The 21,053-nt window shown below is 41.0% G+C and overlaps 1 protein-coding gene across 9 annotated transcripts in view; it reads left to right on the top strand.

Annotated features, from left to right (window-relative positions):
• The window catches only part of LOC141111015 (cyclin-dependent kinase 11B-like), a 100,293-nt gene that overhangs the window by 70,039 nt on the left and 9,201 nt on the right, over positions 1-21,053 (top strand). For all 9 annotated transcript variants that reach the window (XM_073602922.1, XM_073602927.1, XM_073602925.1 and 6 more), the window contains 6 exons: positions 57-238; positions 335-425; positions 6,404-6,525; positions 9,222-9,327; positions 17,537-17,658; positions 19,838-19,945. In XM_073602922.1, coding sequence (XP_073459023.1) covers positions 57-238; positions 335-425; positions 6,404-6,525; positions 9,222-9,327; positions 17,537-17,658; positions 19,838-19,945 — 731 coding nt within the window. The remainder of the gene's footprint in view (positions 1-56; positions 239-334; positions 426-6,403; positions 6,526-9,221; positions 9,328-17,536; positions 17,659-19,837; positions 19,946-21,053) is intronic.

The raw sequence follows: 21,053 nt of genomic DNA, 5'->3' as shown, positions 1-21,053 counted from the left end.
TTTGAATTACTTCTTGCTGGTCATCCTATATAAAATGTATTTGTCATCTACTGTAGTGCCAGAATCCAGGTTTGACCATGACTCTGCTGGAAGTGAGGAGGATGAGGAGGAAGATGATGTCAAGGATGCAAGTCCCCATTCCAATGCCCAGACTGATGGTGACTATGTCCCTGATTCTCCAGTTATGTCTCCTGTGGAACTGAAGCAAGAGCTTCCTAAATATCTTCCAGCACTACAGGTACTTGGCACAATGGCTCTGAATGGAATGTAGACTTGTTTCTGATACTGATGTTGTGTGGTGATGTAAATGCCTCTGCTTTCATTTCATTGGCAGGGCTGCCGCAGTGTGGAGGAGTTCCAGTGCCTAAATCGTATTGAAGAGGGGACTTATGGTGTTGTGTACAGAGCAAAGGACAAGAAAACAGGTGTGTGCATTTGTTCAGGTTTTTCTTTTGCACATTGTAGCCATTGTGTTGTTTCTGCAATAGTGAGACGGGAATTTCTTAGTATTCACCTAAAATTGGCTTTTATGTATGTACTTGCTTGATGTTCCATATTGCAAAATACATAATTTTGAGATTTGTAGATTTCTCACTTCTCTGTCGGCACACCACATGCCCGTATTAACTGGCTTTTGGTCACGTCAAACTGGTTTTGCAATCGAATACATTCTCATGTGGTGCCGTACCCACATGAAGCAGGTCAACTGCACATCGAAAGGAGGTTGACTTTAGGTCAAATGTATCGGTCATTGGATTCTGATTGATCTTGAAAGTGTCCTAAATTGATGCTGTCAACACAGGCCCTTAGACTGACCATAGATGGGAAGGTATCTGGTTGTTTGAAGAACAGATGGGGAGTTATCTTGCTGATGTCTGGACTTTCAAAAGTACACTGAAAAAAATAAAACAAACGATCCCAGCGCTATATTGTGGGAACCTGTGGAACGGTCAAAATTAAGGGAATGTAATACAATGGAAGGGAATGAAAGTCAATGGATGAGGGTCTGTAGCCTGTGCGGCTGGAAAAAACCATCACTGATAGAAATGGATCAAGCAATAAAAACATAAGACACCAGCGCTCAAAGGGTTAAGAAAGCAGTCCTGCAATGAGTAAAAAATTATATAAACAATAGATGAGTTTATTCAATAAAGCAGCTGATAATTGAACCACAGTACTGTGGTTCAATTATCAGCTGCTTTATTGAATAAACTCATCTATTGTTTATATAATTTTTTATCTAAACAATAGATAGTCAAAACGTCAGGGAGCCAGAGATGAGCGTAGTAGAACAGCAAGCAGGATCTGGAGCCAGAAGGAATGTCAGCCAAGCAAGTCTTTAACAGGAACACAGGAGAGCGCCTCTAGAGATGTGGCCAAGGCGAAGGCAGAGATCATCTGGACTGGATGGCTTAAGTAGGCAGGACTGACGAGCAGGATATCATCAACAGGTGAGTCACTGTGGAGAGATAGGAGCTGGCAATTAGCCGACAGCTGAGCGGCCAGCTTTGAGAAGGAAGGGCTGAGCCCAGCCCTGACATAGAGAAAGCAAAAGAATTGTCAAAGGATCTGCGGGAAAAGGTAGTTGAACTGTATAAAATAGGAAAGGGATATAAAAAGATATCCAAGGAATGGAGAATGCCAATCAGCAGTGTTCAAACTCTAATCAAGAAGTGAAAAATTAGGGGTTCTGTTGCTTAAAACCAAACCATGGTCAGGTAGACAAACTAAAATTTCAGCCACAACTGCCAGGAAAATTGTTCGTGATGCAAAGAAAAACCCACAAATAACTTCAGGTGAAATACAGGACTCTCTGAAAACATGTGGTGTGGCTGTTTCAAGATGCACAATAAGGAGGCACTTGAAGAAAGATGGGCTGCATGGTTGAGTCGCCAGAAGAAAGCCATTATTGCGCAAATGCCCCAAAGTATCCCACTTACAGTGTGCCAAACGGCACAGAGACAAACTGTAGACTTTTGATCAGGGTCATTTGGGTAGTTTCTGTTGTCATTATGATTTAAAAAGAGTAAACATAGTTAAACGATAATAAATGGCTTCAGCCAAACACTAACCATGAGTGAAAGAAATGTTTTTGTGTTACCATTCATATTCTCTGAAAAATGGCCAAGAAATCATAAATTCTGCAAGGGTATGTAACTAAGGGCCCTTTCACACTGTGGCGGTTTGCAGGCGCAATTGCGCTAATAATAGCGCCTGCAAACTGACCCGAAAGTGCTGCTGCTTTGTCTCCAGTGTGAAAGCCCCGAGGGCTTTCACACTGCAGCGGTGCGCTAGCAGAACGGGAAAAATAGTCCTGCTAGCAGCATCTTTGGAGCGGTGAAGGAGCGGAGTGTATAACGCTCCTTCACCGCTCCTGCCCATTAAAATCAATGGGACAGCGCGGCTATACCGCCGGCAAAGCGCCTCTGCAGAGCCGCTTTGCGGTGGTTTTTAACCCTTTCTCGGCTGCTAGCGGGGGGTAAAACCGCCCCACTAGCGGCCGAATACCGACGGTAAAGCGCCGCTTACAATAGCGGCGCTTTACCGCAGACGCCGCCCCCGCCCCAGTGTGAAAGGGCCCTTAGGGTATGTAAGGGTATGTAAATTATGAGCACAACTGTATTTAAAGGAGGTGGCCACTGAGATGTTCTGGAGTGTGTTGCCCTGATTGTCTGTTGGAGAGTCCAACACCAGTATTGAGGATTTATAATACTAACTTTATTTGCTTGCCAAAAGCACATGTGCTTCCCAAAAGCACAGCAGTTTACAATTAACCTCTCCTACAATTTTGCACTATCAGTCTACCAAAGACTATTGCCTTCATGTGCTTGCCAAAAAGCACAGCAGTTTGCAATTTTGCACTATACAAGGATGCGGTATTGTCAGAGCCAAGGCAAGAAGAACAGTGTCAACAAGCAGACACATTCCTACATACCTCAGATGAACACCGTATACCACACGCTGCCACCACTGAAAGGGTTCAATCTGCTTAGACCTGCACAATCAGTAGAATTCTTTCGGAGCTCCGGAAGCATCCAATGCACACAAGAGAGTCATTCAATGAATGCTTCCTTTTAATGGTAAGAATCACATCTTTATACAAATTATGGACAAAGAATATTGCACAACCTAACCACTTCCGGACCGCCGCATGCCGTTATACGTCCTAACTTTGACGGGGGGATATCATTGTTATGGCAGCAGCTAGCTGCCATAACCCCGGTATCCTTGTGTTCGGCCGGCAGTCCGGTTTCTGATAAGAGTGGCCTCTGCGGCGGATTCGCCACGAGAGCACTTTTATCGGCGACGGGAGAGGGCCCCCCTCTGCCGCGCTCCGGTGCCCCCCGCCGCTTACCGGATCTGTCAGCAGCGGCGGAGGCATTTGGATCTTTACCCTGGCTGGTCATGGAGATGAGTGAGGGGAAGATGGCCCCACCTGTCTCCATAACAATGCAGGGCGGAAGCAGTGTCAAAATGTCACTTCCGCCCACAGCTCTTAAAGGGTCTTTTTGACCCCAGATCCCACATTTAAGAGGTCCTATCATGCTTTTTTTCTATTACAAGGGATGTTTACATTCTTTGTAATAGGAATAAAAGTAAAACAATTTTTTTTTTTTTTAAACAGTGTAAAAATAAAAGGTAAAATAAGAGAAAAAAAGTTTTTAAACGCGCCCCGCCCCGCCGAGCTTGCGTGCAGAAGCGAACGCATACATGAGTAGCACCCACATATGAAAACGGTGTTCAAACCACACTCGCCGCGATCGGTAGAGCGAGAGCAATAATTCTAGCCCTAGACCTCCTCTGTAACTTAAAACATGCAACCTGTTGAATTTTTTAAACGTCGCCTATGGAGATTTTTAAGGGTAAAAGTTTGTCGCCATTCCACGAGCAGGCGCAATTTTGAAGCGTGACATGTTGGGTATCAATTTACTCAGTGTAACATTATCTTTCACAATATAAAAAAAATTTGGGCTAACTTTACTGTTGTCTTATTTTTTTATTCAAAAAAGTGTGTATTTTAAAAAAAGTGCGCTTGTAAGACCGCTGCGCAAATACGGTAAAGTATTGCAACGACCGCCATTTTATTCTCTAGGTTGTTAGAAAAAAAAAATGTATAATGTTTGGGGGTTCTAAGTAATTTTCTAGCAAAAAAAAAATGTTTTTAACTTGTAAACAACACATCTCAAAAAGAGGCTCGGTCCTTAAGTGGTTAAAGAGAAGGGAAGGAGGACAGAGTTCATCACATGACACATAATTCCTATACAAACATATAGCCTCTCAGACATAGCCTAAACTAGTATTTTAGCTGATGGTTGATATTATCTAAAAAAACATAATTTAAACTAATGTTGACGTGCTGACGTTCTGACGTTGTCTGAAGACATAATTTCAAAACCAGTTCTTACCAGACCTTATCTATCCTGTGAACATCGTGACAAACAAGACCGTAAAATGAAGATATTCCCGTCAGCCATTTTAAAGTTTTAGTCGTGTTAAAGGGGTTGTAAAGGTAAAAATTTTTTCACCTTAAGGCATTCTATGCCTTAAGGTGAAAAAACTTTTGACAGTACCGCCGCCCCCAGGCCCCCCGTTTTACTTACCTGACGCCTCGAATCTTCGCTCCTCGTCAGCTTCATTGCAGCTCAGCCTGGTCGCTGATTGGCTGCAGTGGATGGATTGAAAGCAGCGCGGCCATTGGCTCGCGCTGCTGTCAATCACATCCGATGACGCGACGCGCCGGGGGGCGGGGCCGAGTGATACAGCGAGCGGCTATAGCCGCCGGCTGTATCACGGGAGCGCGCCCGCAAGCACTCACCACCGTGCGAGGGAGCTCGCATGAAGGTGGTAAATGCTTGCGGGGAGGAGCTGAAACAGCCGCCGAGGGACCCCAGAAGACCAGGTTCGGGGCCACTCTGTGCAGAACGAGCTGCACAGTGAAGGTAAGTATAACATGTTTGTTATTTTTAAAAAAAAAAAAAAATAACTTTACAACCCCTTTAACTCTTTCTCCTCCTTCAATCATGGGTGCAATGCTCTGCAGGCTCCTGTAGGGAAAATATAATGAATGCACAATTTGTTTCCACAAAAATGTGTGCATTTGTTATTTTTTACTTAAAGGCTAATCTATAAATAAATAAACATTTTTTTGCAAGTAAGAAGGGGACGTTGGTTGTAGTTCATTCACAGAACTGTGAATAAATTATGTGGCTGCGTGGACAAAGCCCCATTCAGTCCTGCTGTTTTTAAATTGTGACAGCGGGTGTGGGGAGAAGGTCCCTCGCTGCTGTCACAGGTAGGGATGCACCGAAAATTTTGGCCACCGCAACATATCGGCGTCGATAATGGCACCAAAAAACGCATGCGATTTTGTCGTGATTTTACTGTGCTTATGGTATGTTTTTCTTAGGTCACAGGTGCGTTATTGATGCGTTCTTACTGCATTTTCAATGAATTTCAACGGGATTTGAGTTTTTGGTGCATTTTTTTTTTTTTAACTTACAAAAAATGCAGCAAGCAAGATTTTTAACACCACAAGGAAGCGCAGTGGACCAGTGTAAAGACATTCTTAGAATTTAAAAGGATGCCTTTTTGCTTGAGCTTTTCTTGTGCTAAAGGTGACAATTATGGCCGTTAATAAATTCATTATACATTTAACTTCATGATAGTAATTAAAAAGTCTAATATAATTCAATTACATATAAAAATATATATATTTTTTTTAAAACTGTAATTTTCAGTTTTTTGGCAAAGTGCATCCTGCATTTTCGGTTTCGGCACCAATATTTCCATTCGGTGCACCTCTAGCCAGGGAGTGGAAGATCGGGGGAGGTGGTGGATGCTTAACTTATACTTTAAGCCTTAGACCCCTTTCACACTGGGGCGGTTTGCAGGCGTCATTGCGCTAAAAATACCGCCTGCAAACCGACCCAAAACAGCCGCTGCTGTTTGTTCAGTGTGAAAGCCCGAGGGCTTTCACACTGAAGCAGTGCGCTGGCAGGAGAAGAAAAAAACTCCTGCAAGCCGCTTCTTTGGAGCGGTGAAGGAGCGGTGAGAGACTGCAGTGCTCACATACTTTTGTTTTCAAAATACTCTTTAGCTCAGAGTATATTTTGCGAGTGTCTGACCATGTGTAGGTTCATATGGTAATGCTGAGTGGACTTATTACTACACTCTAAAAATCTAAAAGCCTGAGTACCAGTTCCTGTTTTTTACTTTAAAGAAGTGGGGGATTTTAACCGTGTGTGTGTGTGTTGCACCACTTTGATCCATCAGTTGTGGCAGGTTTTGGCATTTGAGGAGAGGTAGATTTCTTAACATCTTTGATTCTCAGTTAGATGTCCTCCCACCTGTGGTCCGATGTGGTGAATTACAGTAGTGATAAATGTTCTTCCTCTATTTGTAGATGAAATTGTGGCTCTCAAGAGACTGAAAATGGAAAAAGAAAAGGAAGGGTTTCCTATAACCTCACTCCGTGAAATCAACACCATTTTGAAAGCCCAGCATGAGAACATTGTTCGGGTCAGGGTAAGCATTTAACTATCACTGCAGAATTATATGGAATTAAGATTAGAGGATGATGTGTTAAGTTTGGCTTTACTTTCCGCATGTAAACTTTTGCATTGCTCCAACTATTTTCCTGCTTGTCTCTATCTTGCCACCTATCACAAAGTTCAGAACTGCTGCAGTGATCTATCTATAGATGTATTCTGGCGATCAATCGGACGCACATAGAAGCTGATTTATTTAAGGGATTTGAGAGTGTTCAAATAATAGATGATTCACTTCAATTATCCAATCATATATATATGTGTGTGTGTATGTGTGTGTGTGTGTGTGTGTGTATATATATATATATATATATATATATATATATATATATATATAAATATATATATATATAAAGAGAGAGAGTGAGTCATTGTTCTGATTTATCCAGTTCAGTGTGTATGATAGATCTCTGTAAACTACTGTTAAATAGAGACAACAATGAAAGGCACTTAAAGCTGCTGTCTATATAAAGCAGGCCATACATTTTTTTGAATTAGATAATTTTTATTGAAAACTGTATTTTTTTGTTTACAGCACAGAAACAAAGGTTTCAAATAAAGTAAGAGGAGTGCATAGTATCATATGGTGCAATAGGCCAATATAGTACAGAACTTAAAACTTCAAGTATCAGTTTTAAATAATATAGTGTAAATATTACACAACAGCAAGTACAGTAAAAACAATCCAGCAGGTATGTCTGTAATTGCAGAAGGCAGGCCATATGTAATTTTCTTTCCTTCCACCAGTAGAAGTCAGTGTTGATGGGTGAATCCCTCCCGCTGACGCAATAGGCTGGTTGTACACAAGTCAATTGATAGACTTGTGTACAGCCAAGGTGCCCATACATGGATCAAAATTTGAATGCATCAAAAATGAATTTCAATCCATATATGGCTACATAGTAAAAAAAAAAAAAAAATTTCAGTATATTCAAAAAACAAAATGATCTGACTAAAAAAAAGGAATGTTTACTTTTTTTATTTTTCAGATCCTAATAAAGAAAATGATGTACAAATCCATATACAAGTGCATCTCATAAAATTTGAATATCATCAAAAAGTTAATTTATTTCAGCAATTCAATCCAGTGAAACTCATATATTTGATATAGATGTGTTGCACACAGAGTGATATGTTTCAACAATTTCTTTCTTTTAATTTTAATGATTATGGCTTATACCTAGTGAAAACCCAAAGTTCAGTATCTCAGAAAAATAGAATATTACATAAGACCAATAAAAAAAAAAAAAATTTTTTAACACCGAGATGTTGGCATACTGAAAACTAGGTCCATGTACAGTATAGTATGTACTCAATACATGGTCGGGGCTCCTTTTGCATACATACTGCATCAATGTGGCGTGGCATGGAGGCGATCAGCCTGTGGCACTGCTGGGGTGTTATTGAAGCACAGGTTGCTTTGATAGAAGCCTTCAGCTCGTCTGCATTGTTGGGTCTGGTGTCTCATCTTCCTCTTGATAATGCACCACAGATTCTCTATAGGGTTTAGGCCAGGCGAGTTAGATGGCCAATCAAGCACAGTGATACCATGACCACGTATTGGAAGTTTTGATAGTGTGGGCAGGTGCCAAGTCCTGCTGGAAAAAATAATCGGCATCTCCATAAAGCTGCATGAAGTGCTCTAGAATTTCCTGCTAGAGGGCTGCGCTGACTTTGGACTTGATAAAACACAGTGGACCATCACCAGCAGATGACATGGTTCCCATCACGGACTGTGGAAAATTTTGCATTTCATTTGGTAATCAAGATCCCAAAGTCTGGAGGAGGAGTGGAGAGGCACAGAATCCAAGTTGCATGAGGTCCTGTGTGAAGTTTTGCACAGTCAGTGATGATTTGGGAAACCATGTCTTCTGCTGGTGTTGGTCCACTGTGTTTTATTAAGTCCAAAGTCAGCACAACTCTCTACCAGGAAGTTCTAGAGCACTTCATGCTTCCTTCTGCTGACCAGCTTTATGGAGATGCCGATTTAATTTCTGTGGTGTATTGTCAAAAAGATGATCAGACCCAACAATGCAGATGAGCTGAACGCCGCTATTAAAACAACCCTGGCTTCCATAACACCTCAGCAGTGCCACAGGCTGATCGCCTAAATGCCACGCCACATTGATGCAGTAATTTATGCAAAAGAGCCCCGACTAAGTATTGAGTACATACTATACTGTACATAGACATACTTTTCAGTAAGCCAACATTTCTGTATTCAAAATCCTTTCTTTTTTTTTTTTTTCTTTTTTTTTTTAATTGTCTTATGTACACTAATTTTCTGAGATGCAGTATTTTGGGTTTTCACTAGATGTAAGCCATAATCAAAATTAAAAGAAAGAGCTGCTTGAAATATATCGCTGTGTGCAATGAATCAATATAATATGAGTGTTACTTTTTTTAATTGTAGCATTGAAATTAACTTTTTGATGATATTCTAATATTATGAGATGCACCTGTATTCCCTTGTGTGTTAATGTTTTTAAAATCCCCTGTTCCTGTACTTGTACTTGTATGTGTACATGGGGCGGCCATACCTGCTCATTGCATACAGGCTTTGCTTTTTGTTTGCAGTGTTTTCCTATTCATCCTCACAGTCTGTGTCTGATGACTTGTTATGTTGTGCCATGTGTGTGTTTAGTGTATTTATACTTCTCTGTCCACTGGCAGGAAATTGTTGTTGGGAGTAACATGGACAAAATCTATATTGTAATGAACTATGTGGAACATGATTTGAAAAGCCTCATGGAGACGATGAAACAGCCTTTTCTACCAGGTAAATTGAGTGGTGTCAGTAAGAGTAGATTGTGATGTTTTATGTTAGATATTTACTGTGCCCATGATCTTGGAGACCTCAGGGATGGCTTGCAAGACTAAAGACACTTTACGCTAATGAAAACAAATTGCTATAACCAATAGCCACTTTTCCTTTGACGACAGCTATTCTTGGTGGTGTGAGGTACCTCTGGATATAAATTAAAGGGTAACTCCACTTTAGTGGGGAAAAAAGTAGCAAATAAAAAAAAAAATTTTTGTACTTGAATGTTATTAAAAATTACCTTTCCTTTTCAATCTGCAGCTCTGTAATTTTGGATAAAATGCAATATGGCTACTTGGAGGTGTTTTGTACACAGAATGTGTACAGAAAGCCCCCCCAAAACATAATTTTCTGCTTGTGTGATTTGGCTCACTGATTTTCCCAGAAGTCTGCACTAAGATACAAGTCAGATTTCAGGCATCCCCTGCAACACAAAAGTCATTTTTGGTGAGATACTCCCGATAGGAAATCACTTCTAAAGGGATGCAGACCCTGCAATTTTCCTCATTAGAGCGCTGGAGTTGCAGCAGCTGATTATGAAACCACTCCCATACAGCTTCACTTTCTTTAAAATAACAAAAGGTAGGCATCTGCAACAACGTTTGTAAAAATCCTCGCAGTGTACATAGATCACCCAGAGGAGAATGTTTTTATCTTAACTAAAGTGGAATTACTCTTTCAAGTGAGAGAAATGTGGGGTCTGCCATTGCAGGCCGCCTTTTGTAAATGTTAGATGTCTGGCTTAAAGAGGAACTGCTGTCTGCTCACATAATTTGTAATTTGCCATTCTGAAGCTTTCCTCCAACCACTTTGCATATTATTTTATATATAATGTGATTCTATACTTGCAGAATATGCTGCAGAAATCTCCCTCCACTAGGTCTGGCTGCAGCCATTTTAACTGTGGGCAGCTGAAGCTGCTGCCTTTTTACTTCCTGGATTTACACAGAGGCACACCTGCAGCTTTCATTGGCCCTCTGACTCATCCCCCATTCCTTCCTGGCAAACTCTCAAAAGAGTAAGAGAGAGCTGTGCATGTCATATACCTAGACTTTTTACCAAACAGGAAGTGGGCTGTATAAGGTATTTACTTGCAGAAAAAAAATGTTTTACTGTCCAAAGTTAAAACAAGAGGGAAAGATTTAATAGCTAGAAAGTTTAAAAAAAAAAAACTCTAAATGTCCGCTTTAAGTATAGTTGTCACAGTCCCAAAAAAGCATGCTGTTATTAGATATATGTATATCTTAGTGCTGCAGGATTCTGGCTAAAATAAGGATTATTTTGCTTAGAAAAAATATCACGATTCTTTGTGGCGTTACATCATCTTTCACATTATACAAATAAATTGGGCTAACGTTACTGTTTAGTTTTTCTTTGATTCATTAAAGTGTATTTTTTCCCCAAAAATGGCAGTTGAAAGACCGCTGCGCAAATACAGTGTGACGTAAAATATTGCAACAACCGCCATTTTATTCTCTAGGGTCTCTGCTCATATATATATATATATATATATATATATATATATATATATATATATATTTATGTATAACGTTTGGGGGGGTTTAAAGTAATTTTCCAGCAAAAAAAATACTGATTTTAACTTATAAGCAACAAGTGTCAGAAAAAGGCTTAGTTTTTTAACCGATTCCGGACCAGCTGCCGCAGTTTTACTGCAGCAGGTTGGCTCCCCTGCGCGAAACCATGTAACTATACGTTGGCTCGCGGGGTCCAGATAGCAGGCGCCCACCTGCTGCACAGCGGGGGTGCCGATGCTCGTGGCAGACGGTCGCGGTGACCGCTAGCCATGAGCAATCGTGAGCTGGAGACACAGAACAGGGACAAGTGTGTGTAAACACACACTTCCCTGTTCTGACTGGAGTGACAGATCGTGTGTTCCTATTAGCTAGGAACCACGATCTGTCACTTCCTGTAGTTAGTCCCTCCCCCTTCAGTTAGAATCACCTCCCAGGGAACACAGTTAAACCCTTCACCGCCTCCTAGTGTTAACCCCTTTACTGCCAGTGACATTTTTACAGTAATCAATGCATTTTTAATCTCACCGATCGCTGTATTGATGCCAGTGGTTCCAAAAATGTGTCAAAATTGTCCGATGTGTCTGCCATAATGTCGCAGTCGCAATAAAAATTGCAGATTGCCGCCATTACTAGTAAAAAAAAATAATAATAATGCTATAACTCTATCCCCTATTTTGTAGATGCTATAACTTTTGCGCAAACCAAACAATATATGCTTATTGGTATTTTTTTTTTACCAAAAATATGTAGAAGAATACATATCAGCCTAAACTGAGGAAAAAAAATTTTTTTTATATATTTTTGGGGGATATTTATTATAGCAAAAAGTTTTTGCGTTTTTTCAAAATTGTCCCTTTATTTTTTTGTATATAGCGTAAAAAAATAAAAACCACAGAGGCGATCAAATACCACCAAAAGAAAGCTCTATTTGTGGGAAAAAAAGGACGTCAATTTTGTTTGGGAGCCACGTCGCACGACCGCGCAATTGTCAGTTAAAACGACACAGTGCCGAATCGCAAAAAGTGCTCTGATCAGGAAGGGGGTAAATTCTTCTGGGGCTGAAGTGGTTAAGCCAGGGGAAGCAAACCCCGGGACGCGAAGCCTCTTTTGCCGGCACTCGACTCCCTTCCCACCAGCAGCGCAGCACAGGGTAGTGTCAGTGAGACACTAATGCATTCCAATTCCAATCTCAGAAAGAAGGGATTTCACTGTGATTGAGAACCACAATCAGGGGACAGTTTGTGGAATTACTGTTGAGCTGCTGGGAACTTTCTTGAAATTATTCCTGAACCTTTGTGTCACTTACTACTGATTCCCTGTACTCTGTGTCCCTTTAAGCCACAGCCAGTATTCAGCGCAATGTAAATCACACCCAACTTTTGCTGCGGCACCCGCAGAGAGGCCACATATTTACATGCGGCTGACGTGAACGGGTTATGGGACCGAGTATTTCCTTGAGTGCATAGGTGACTTTGGGGTCTAATATAGTTACATAGTTGGTGAGGCTGAAAAAAGACACAAGTCCAACCTGTGTGTGCGCTTTTATGTTAATATTACAATGAATATCCCTGTATGTTGTGGTTAGGGTTGTCCCGATACCACTTTTTTAGGACCGAGTACAAGTACCGATACTTTTTTTCAAGTACTCGCCGATACCGATTACCGATACTTTTTTTTTAATGTCACGTGACAGTGTTTTTTTTTTCATTTTTTTTTTTTTTTTTTTTTTAACAGTGCTTGCTTTTTTTTGGGGGGGGGGGGGGGTGAACGTTGTATGTGTGTGTTATTTTTTTTTTTTTTACAATTTTTATTTTTTACAATAATATTTCTTTTATTCTTTATTGTTTTTTTTTTTTTTTTTAATCAGCCCTTTTGGGGGGCTTTGGTGAGATATCAGGGGTCTTAACAGACCTCTGATATCTCCCCCTTGAGACAGAGAAAGAGACAGAGGATAGAGAATCCCCAGTCCCTTTCTCTGCAGCGTCAGCTGCACTGACAATGAATGGAGAGAAGACCGCAGCTTCTCTCCATTCATAAACTGACACATCGTAATCACAGGAGATTACAATGTTTCAGTTATGTGAATGGACAGAGTCAGCTGACTCTATCCATACACAAAGGAAGGAGGGGGAGGACGGAGGAACTGAGGGGGAGAACGAAGGGGACAGATAAGAGCAGAACGGAGGGGACAGCTGAGAGGGACAGATAAGAGCAGAAGGGGGGGACAGCGGAGAGGCACAGAGGAACGGAGGGGGCACGGAGGAGGATGCAGTGACAGTCAGCTGTGAGCGATCACCGCTGTATGTCACTAAAGCTGGTGAAAGCCGCTGGGGGAGAATCTTGTAACTCCCCCATGCGCCGATCACAGCTGTCTCCAGGTATCGGGGGAAGCATCGGGAGCATTTGCCCGAGTACAAGTACTTGGGCAAATGCTCGGTATCGGTGCCGATACCGATACTAGTATCGGTATCGGGACAACCCTAGTTGTGGTAGTTTAGGTGCCTATGGAATAGTTTTTTTAAATTATCGATGCTCTCCGCTGAAACCACTGCTTGTGGAAGAAAATTCCACATCCTTACCGCTCTTACAGTAAATAACCCTCTACGCAGTTTAAGATTAAACCGCTTCTCTTCTCATTTTAGTGAATAGCCGCGTGTCTGTTTAAATTCCCTTGCATGGAAAAGTTTTATCCCTATTGTGGGGTCACTAGTACGGTATTTGTACATTGAAATCATATCCCCTCTCAAGCGTCTCTTCTTCAGAGAGAATAAGTTCAGTGATTGCAGTCTTTCCCCAGAGCTGAGATCCTCCAGTCCCTTTTATTTGCTTTGTTGCCCTTCTCTGGACCCTCTCCAGTTCCAGCACATCCCTCCTGAGGACTGGTGCCCAGAACTGGAGGGCATACTCCAGGTATCGTGGGACCAGAGTCTTGTAGAGTGGGAGAATTATCATTTTATCTCTGGAGTCAATCCCCTTTTTAATGCATGCCAATATTCAGTTGGCTTTTGCAACAGCTTTGCGTTGCATGCCATTGCTGAGCCTGTCATTTACTAAGACCTAACGATCGCGGCGATACTTCACGTGTGGTTTGATGAACACTGTTTTCATATGCTGGTACAACTTACGTGTGCGTTCACTTCTGCGTGCAAGCTCGTCGGGACGGTGGTGCACTTTAATTTTATTAATTTTTTTCTTCTTATTTATTTAAATTTTTGTTTTTTATTTTGACAGTCCTTTAAAAAAAAAAAAAAATTGGGTCAATTTTATTCCTATTACAAGGAATGTAAACATCCCTTGTAATAGAAAAAAAAGTGTGTCTTAAATATGATATCTGGGGTCAAATAAACCTCAGATCTTATATTTACACTAAAATGCAAGAAATAAAATAAAAAGGAAATGTAATTTAAAAAAAAAATCCCCTTTAAGAGCATTGGGCGGAAATGACGTTTGACGTCGCTTCAACCCTCCAGTGCTACGGAGTCAAGCTGGGGTCATCTTTTCCTCACTCTGCATCCAGGCAGTGAGGGGAGAGGGACTGATCGGTGCCATTCTCTCGCCACCGATTAAAAATGATCTCTCGGCAAATCCGCCACTGAGACCACTTTTATCTGAAAGAGGACACTTTGTCATTTTTAAGCAATTCCGGACCGCCGCACGCTGATATACATCTTAACTTTGAAGTGGGATATCGTTGTCCCGCCGCGCTCCGGTACCCTCCGCCGCTTACCAGAGCCATCGGCAGCGGCAAAGGCGATTGGATAATCTTCTTTGCTGGGTATGGAGACGAGTGAGGGGAAGATGGCCCCCACCTGTCTCCATACCATTGCAGAGCGGAAGTGATGTCAAAACTTCACTTCCGCCCAAAGCTCTTAAAGGGCCATTTATTTTATTTTTTTTTTTAAATGACAAAATTATTATTTTTTTTTTTTTTTATTATTGCATTTTAGTGTAAATATGAGATCTGAGGTCTTTTTTACCCCAGATCTCATATTTAAGAGGTCCTGTCATGCTTTTTTTCTATTACAAGGGATGTTTACATTCCTTGTAATAGGAATAAAAGTGGCACAATTTTTTTTAAAGAACAGTGTAAAAATAAAAGGTAAAATAAGAAAAAGAATAAGCGCCCGCATATGAAAACATACAACCTTTAGAATTTTTTAAACGTCGCTTATGGAGATTTTTAAGGGTAAAAGTTTATCGCCATTCCACGAGCGGGCGCAATTTTGAAGCGTTGCATGTTGGGTATCAATTTACTCTGCATGACATTATCTTTCACAATATAAAAAAAAATGGGCTTACTTTTACTGTTGTCTTATTTTTTAATTAAAAAAATTGTATTTGTTCCAAAAAAAGTACACTTGTAAGAGCGCTGCGCAAATACGGTGTGACAAAGTATTGCCACGACCGCTATTTTATTCTCTAGGGTGTTAGAAAAAAAAAAGTATAATGTTTGGGGCTTCTAAGTAATTTTCTAGCAAAAAAAACTGTTTTTAACTTGTAAACAACAAATCTCAAAAAGAGGCTCGGTCCTTAAGTGGTTAAAAAAACCGGGGTTATGGCAGCTAGCTGCTGCCATAACAGCGGTATGCAACGTCAAAGTAGCGGCGTATAACGAAAGTGGCTGGTCCTTAAGTAGTTAATATGCTCCTAAAGCACACCCATTTTTCCTCGGTGTTGTTTGTTCCTAGGATTTTGTCCCATTTAATATCTTCTAGCAAGGAGCGTAGTTGAGGGAATTGTGTGATTTATGCTTTAATTGACATGTGATCGCTGTTTCCTAAATTGCCTCATATTTCCTCATCCGCGATCAGGTCTGTATTGTTAGTAATCAGTAGGTCTAGTAACTCTTTGTTTCTTGTTGGTGCAATTACCATCTGACCCATGAAATTGTCCTGCAAGACATTTAGGAAGTGGCGAGCCTTAGACGAATGCACGGTTCCTTCCGCCCAGTCTATGTCTAAATAATTAAAATCTCCCATTATAATGACACTTCCCATCCTTATCGCCATTCCAAACTGTGATAGGAGGTCCACCGCCCCCTCCTCCCTCTTGTTAGGGGGCCTATAGCATACTCTCAGTATTACTTTCCCCTTCGTTCCCTTACTTTGGAACTCTACCCATAAGGATTCCACCTCCTCCCTTGCTACATTAGTGATATTGTCCCTCACATTCACTTGTACATCATTCTTAATATACAGGCATACCCCTCCCCCTTTTTTACCCTCCCCATCCCTGCGATAAAGGGAATACCCTTGAACGGTTGCCAGCCAGTCATGAGTGCTGTTGAACCAAGTGTCTAACATTCCCACTAAATCTAAATCCTCATACAACAGCAGCTCTAGTTTTCCCATCTTGTCAGCCAGACTCCTGGCATTAATGAATAAGCCTCGTAGTTTTGTCCAGTTGCATACTATCTTGGTTATTCTGAGGTTGCAATTTGGACTTACCTCGGGTTTAGGTGCTTTAGTCATCTTACCACTAATGCCCCCAATACTACCCTCTGAAATTTGTCCCACGCTGGCTATCTCTACATTTGGATCCCCCCGTCAACTAGTTTAAAAGCCCCTCTAACTTTTCGGCCATCATCTTTCCCAGCCAAGCTGCACCCCTCCTCTTCAGGCCTCTTTCACACGGGGCAGATCAGTCATGATCCGCCCCGTGAACACACGCTGGCTCAGCGGGGATCGCTCCGCCGATCCCCGCTGAGCAGGAAGATGACAGGTGCATCGCTGCACGCTGTGCAGCGACGGACCTGTCAGAGCGCCGCTCTCCCCTATGGGGGGATCGGATGATGACGGTCCGTAGTGTCCGTCGTCATCCGATCCGATCCGAAAACGGAGGGAAAAGTAGGTTTTTCCTCCGTTACACTTTTCGGATCGGAGCGGGGTCGGATGTCAGCGGACATGTCACCGCTGACATCCGACGCTCCATAGGGATGACTGTATGTCCGTTTTTCATCCGAAAACGGATGGATGAAAAACGGACATACGGATCATCCGTGTGAAAGAGGCCTTAGGTGCAGTCCGTCCCTGCCAAAGAGCTGGTAATCGACTGAGATCCCTGATGTTTTCCTAAAGAGATACTAGAGAGAGATGCACTATGCTATTACATTGGGAGCTTGTCAACCCCCTTGTGATAACAATAACGTTGGGTAAAAAAAGTCTATAACATTAAAGTTTCATTTAAATAATTAAAAAAAAGAACCCAAGCTATACTTTTATCTTTTACCCAAATTGTGTTTTGTTTTTCTTTCATAGAAGATTATATAAAAGTTTGCTACAAACTGACCAGTAATTCTTGAGCATTTTTAAGTAACCAGTTTCTTTGGCTTTTTTATTTCAATTCAGACCTGGGGGGGGGTCCATATGTTATCACTAAAGTGCCTGCTAGACCATCCATTATAGGTTTTGGACACTGATAATTCTCAGAACTGAAAAAAAAATTCTTACATTCAGAGTTTTTGTACGGTTCAATGTAAGTTAGGTTTAAATTTTTTTCCATGTGAACTGACATCTGTTGCTGATTAGTTCAGATAAAGAAAGCTTTGTACCACTTGTGTATTTAGCTTGTGTGCTAGGAGTGCTGTGAACTGTTACAGAGTACTAGTTCTCATCCATTCACTCTCTCCACAGGTGAGGTGAAAACTCTAATGATTCAGCTGTTACGGGGAGTCCGCCATCTGCATGATAACTGGATTCTTCATAGGGATCTGAAAACCTCCAATTTGCTGCTCAGTCATGCTGGAATTTTAAAGGTACTTGGATGTTTAAGGTTCCTATAGATAGGGTGACTTTTGGCCAGATTGCTTTATAATAGTTGTCCTCTATGGAATGATTTTTAGGTTTTTAGACTAATTATGTCATATATACAATATAGAGACATATAATGGGGGGTGGGCGGTATTCAGTTAGAATGATTGTCTATTTTTAGGTTAATTAACTTAAAACTAAAAGATAGGTATATTTGTACCAAGTATTAGGTCCCTTTCACGCGGGGGCGGCCATTTTTAGCGACACTTTACCATCAATTTTGCTGCGCTATTTGGCCGCTAGCGGGGAGCTTTTACCCTCCGCTAGCAGCCGAGAAAGGGTTAAAAACCAGCCGCAAAAGGGTTAAAACCACCACAAAGCGCTGCTGCAACAGCGCTATGCCGGCTGTATAGCCGCGCTGCCCCATTAATTTCAATGGGCAGGAGCGGTGTATACACCGCTCCAAAGATGCTGCTAGCTGGATTTTTTTTAGCATCCTGCTAGCGCACCGCTCCAGTGTGAAAGCCCTCAGGGCTTTCACACTGGCGAGACAGCAGCGGCTCTTTCAGGGCGCTTCGAAGGCACTATTTTTAGCGCTGTAGTGCCTGCAAAAGCGCCCCAGTGTGAAAGGGGTCTTATACAAGTATTTTGAGGTTACTGATACAAGGTTGAGATTGAACAAAAATGCTATATAGAATAACGGTCTTCCATGTATATATTAAGAAACATCTTAACAATACACTAAAAAGACATTGTGATGATATTTGGAATTAGGAAAATGGAAGATGAGTTGGTAGATGTTCCTAGTATTATTTTCTCAATAATTTATTTGGGTATTAAGCTGGCCATGGATGAATTTGAATTTGACCGCTTCGGGCAAATTTCGATCCATGTGTGGGTGCCCCTGTTCAAAAGAAATCGGTTGACTTTTGTTAAATGGGCGTTTTGGAAAACTTTTGTTGACCAGTTGCTGCAGCCGATGGGGCATTTGATCTGCTTTAAGTGGATCCAGCATTTCCATAGACCAGTGGGATTGCAAAACCGTCTTGAAGTAAACAAAAGCCTGTCTACACAGCCTCTTTGAATGATTCAATATTTTTAGCTGGTCTCTGTTGTCTGAGATAATGCTGTTGCCAGCACTTGTTGCTCAATCTGTTAGATGCGTGAACAAAATGAATCCCTGTGTCCCTGTGACTTCATCCTCAGATGGACTTGTTCCAATTGTTTTATTGACTGTTTTTAGCGATTTGTGGACTCTATATGTAGAGAGCTCTACTATACTAAGGGCCATTGTAATGCGCCATACTCCATTCCTTTGTAGGTGCATGAACAAGCCCACTGAGGAGATGCAAGTTCATGTACACACTGTTTAACCACCTCATTGCTACCATATAGTATATTTAAACAAAAAAAAAAAAAAAAAAGGTAGGTAGGCGGACTCCATTTTCTGGACACTGCCTGCGATTGAGTTGTACAGTACAGATCACCAACAAGATGCAGAGAGCCAATCAGAGTAGCTCTGTGCCTTGTAATTGCAATGAATCACAGCAATCACAAATAGAAACATTGCAGTTTACATTTGAAAGCCATCCTATTCCTCTTATAATGGAGGAAGGAGGGGAGGTTGGTAGCTGCAGAATGTGGTGGGGAAAATGGAACGTTAATAGATTATGGTTTGTTTGTTTTTTTGTTTGTTTTTTTTTTTCTAATCTTTTATTCCATCCTATTTGTACTCCCTCCCCTCCCTGTTTGTGACCTGTGTATTAAAGTGATAATAAAGGTAATTTTTTTATGTTTAAACAAAAAACATGTTCTACTTACCTGCTCTGTGTAGTGGTTTTGCACAGAGCAGCCCAAGCCTCCTCTTTTCAGGTCCCCCCGCCAGCTGCCCAAGCCTCCTCTTTTCAGGTCCCCCCGCCAGCTCTCCTGGCCCCTCCCTCCTGCATAGAATGCATGAATGTACAAAAACCTTTGAGCCTTTTCAAACACTTTAACACTCTTTTTTAGTATACAGTCGCTTTATATTATAAAGAAGTAAAGCTTATTAGATTAGCCTTTAAAAATTTGGCATTTTGAAGTGGACAGCAAAGTTTTTTTTAAGTGAGATTCACTCCGTATTGAACACACATTTAGCAAAGATTTGACCTGTTGTCTATATTGTTTGAGTAATGATTTTTCTTACAGGTTGGGGACTTTGGTTTGGCCCGCGAGTATGGTTCTCCTCTTAAACCTTACACCCCCATCGTAGTGACTCTGTGGTACCGAGCCCCGGAGCTTTTACTTGGAACTAAGGTAAGTACATTAAACATGTTGTCATTTGACAGCACAACATGCCTTGTTATTGTGGTGTTTAATTTATAAATTAATAAAAATAAATTAAATTAATACATTTATCGTATAGTGGACATATTAAGTTCTTTCTCCTGAACTGATTAATAATCCATGCGCCTGGCCCCTAATCTACATGCAGGCCGCCAGATGCATGGATTTCAATGGGGTTTTTTTCTTTTTTGAAGCACATGATTAAAACCTGAGGCTCTAATTGTGACATTAGCGAATTAACTGGTACCTTTTAGCATAGATGGGTTAGTCTTTAGCGTAGAGGATTCTGGTGAGAGGAGTATGAAAACAAGAGGTTAAGTTTACATTAGGAAGGTTATTAGGGGTTAGGTTACAGAGAGGATTAGTGTTCAGGTCAGGGTTAGGGTGGAGCTTTATTCTCAGTGCAAAGAGCAGTTCTCTGCACCTGTCTCCTGGTAATGTAATGTGTTGAGAGAGACAGGCACCCTTGTCGGGCAAATGTTATGGGGTTTTTTTTGCTTGGTGGGTCTCAATTCAGGCTATCAGTAACCCCATGAACCAGTGAACGATCACGAACAAATGAAAGTAATGATATGATTCATATGCTTCACTGAGAACATAAAACTGCAGATAAGCCCTCAGGCTGCAGTTAAATCGGCAATGTATGACATTTAATACTTGTATTTGTTTGATACAATTACAATATTAAGAGAAATTAAGTAAAGCAAAAAAAATATATATATATATATATACATTTCTTTTTTAAACTTTTCTCAGCCTAGAATATAGAAAAATGTGTCTTATTAAACAGCGTACCAAACAAAAGCTCCTAAAATATATTAAAAGTATTTTTAGGTATGCATATTAATTATATAGTTATTAAGCATTTAGGTACACACATTAGTCATATAATTATTCGCAAGTTAACCTGGGCTCACTTGCTAAGTTGCTAAGTTTGGCCTGGGCATCTAGGCGGCAGTGAACTGGTCATAAGAGTTAATGGTGGCAAATCCATTAAATATTTTGTGGCCATAATAAACAAGTTTGAAGCCTGCCTTCTAAATACCCCTTCTTCTCAGAATCATGATGATTTATGTAG

Source organism: Aquarana catesbeiana, linkage group LG10 (assembly GCF_042186555.1).
Source record: "Aquarana catesbeiana isolate 2022-GZ linkage group LG10, ASM4218655v1, whole genome shotgun sequence".
NCBI lineage: Eukaryota > Metazoa > Chordata > Amphibia > Anura > Ranidae > Aquarana > Aquarana catesbeiana.
Note: the sequence above shows the minus strand (reverse complement) of the source record. Positions and strands in the feature narration are given on the sequence as shown.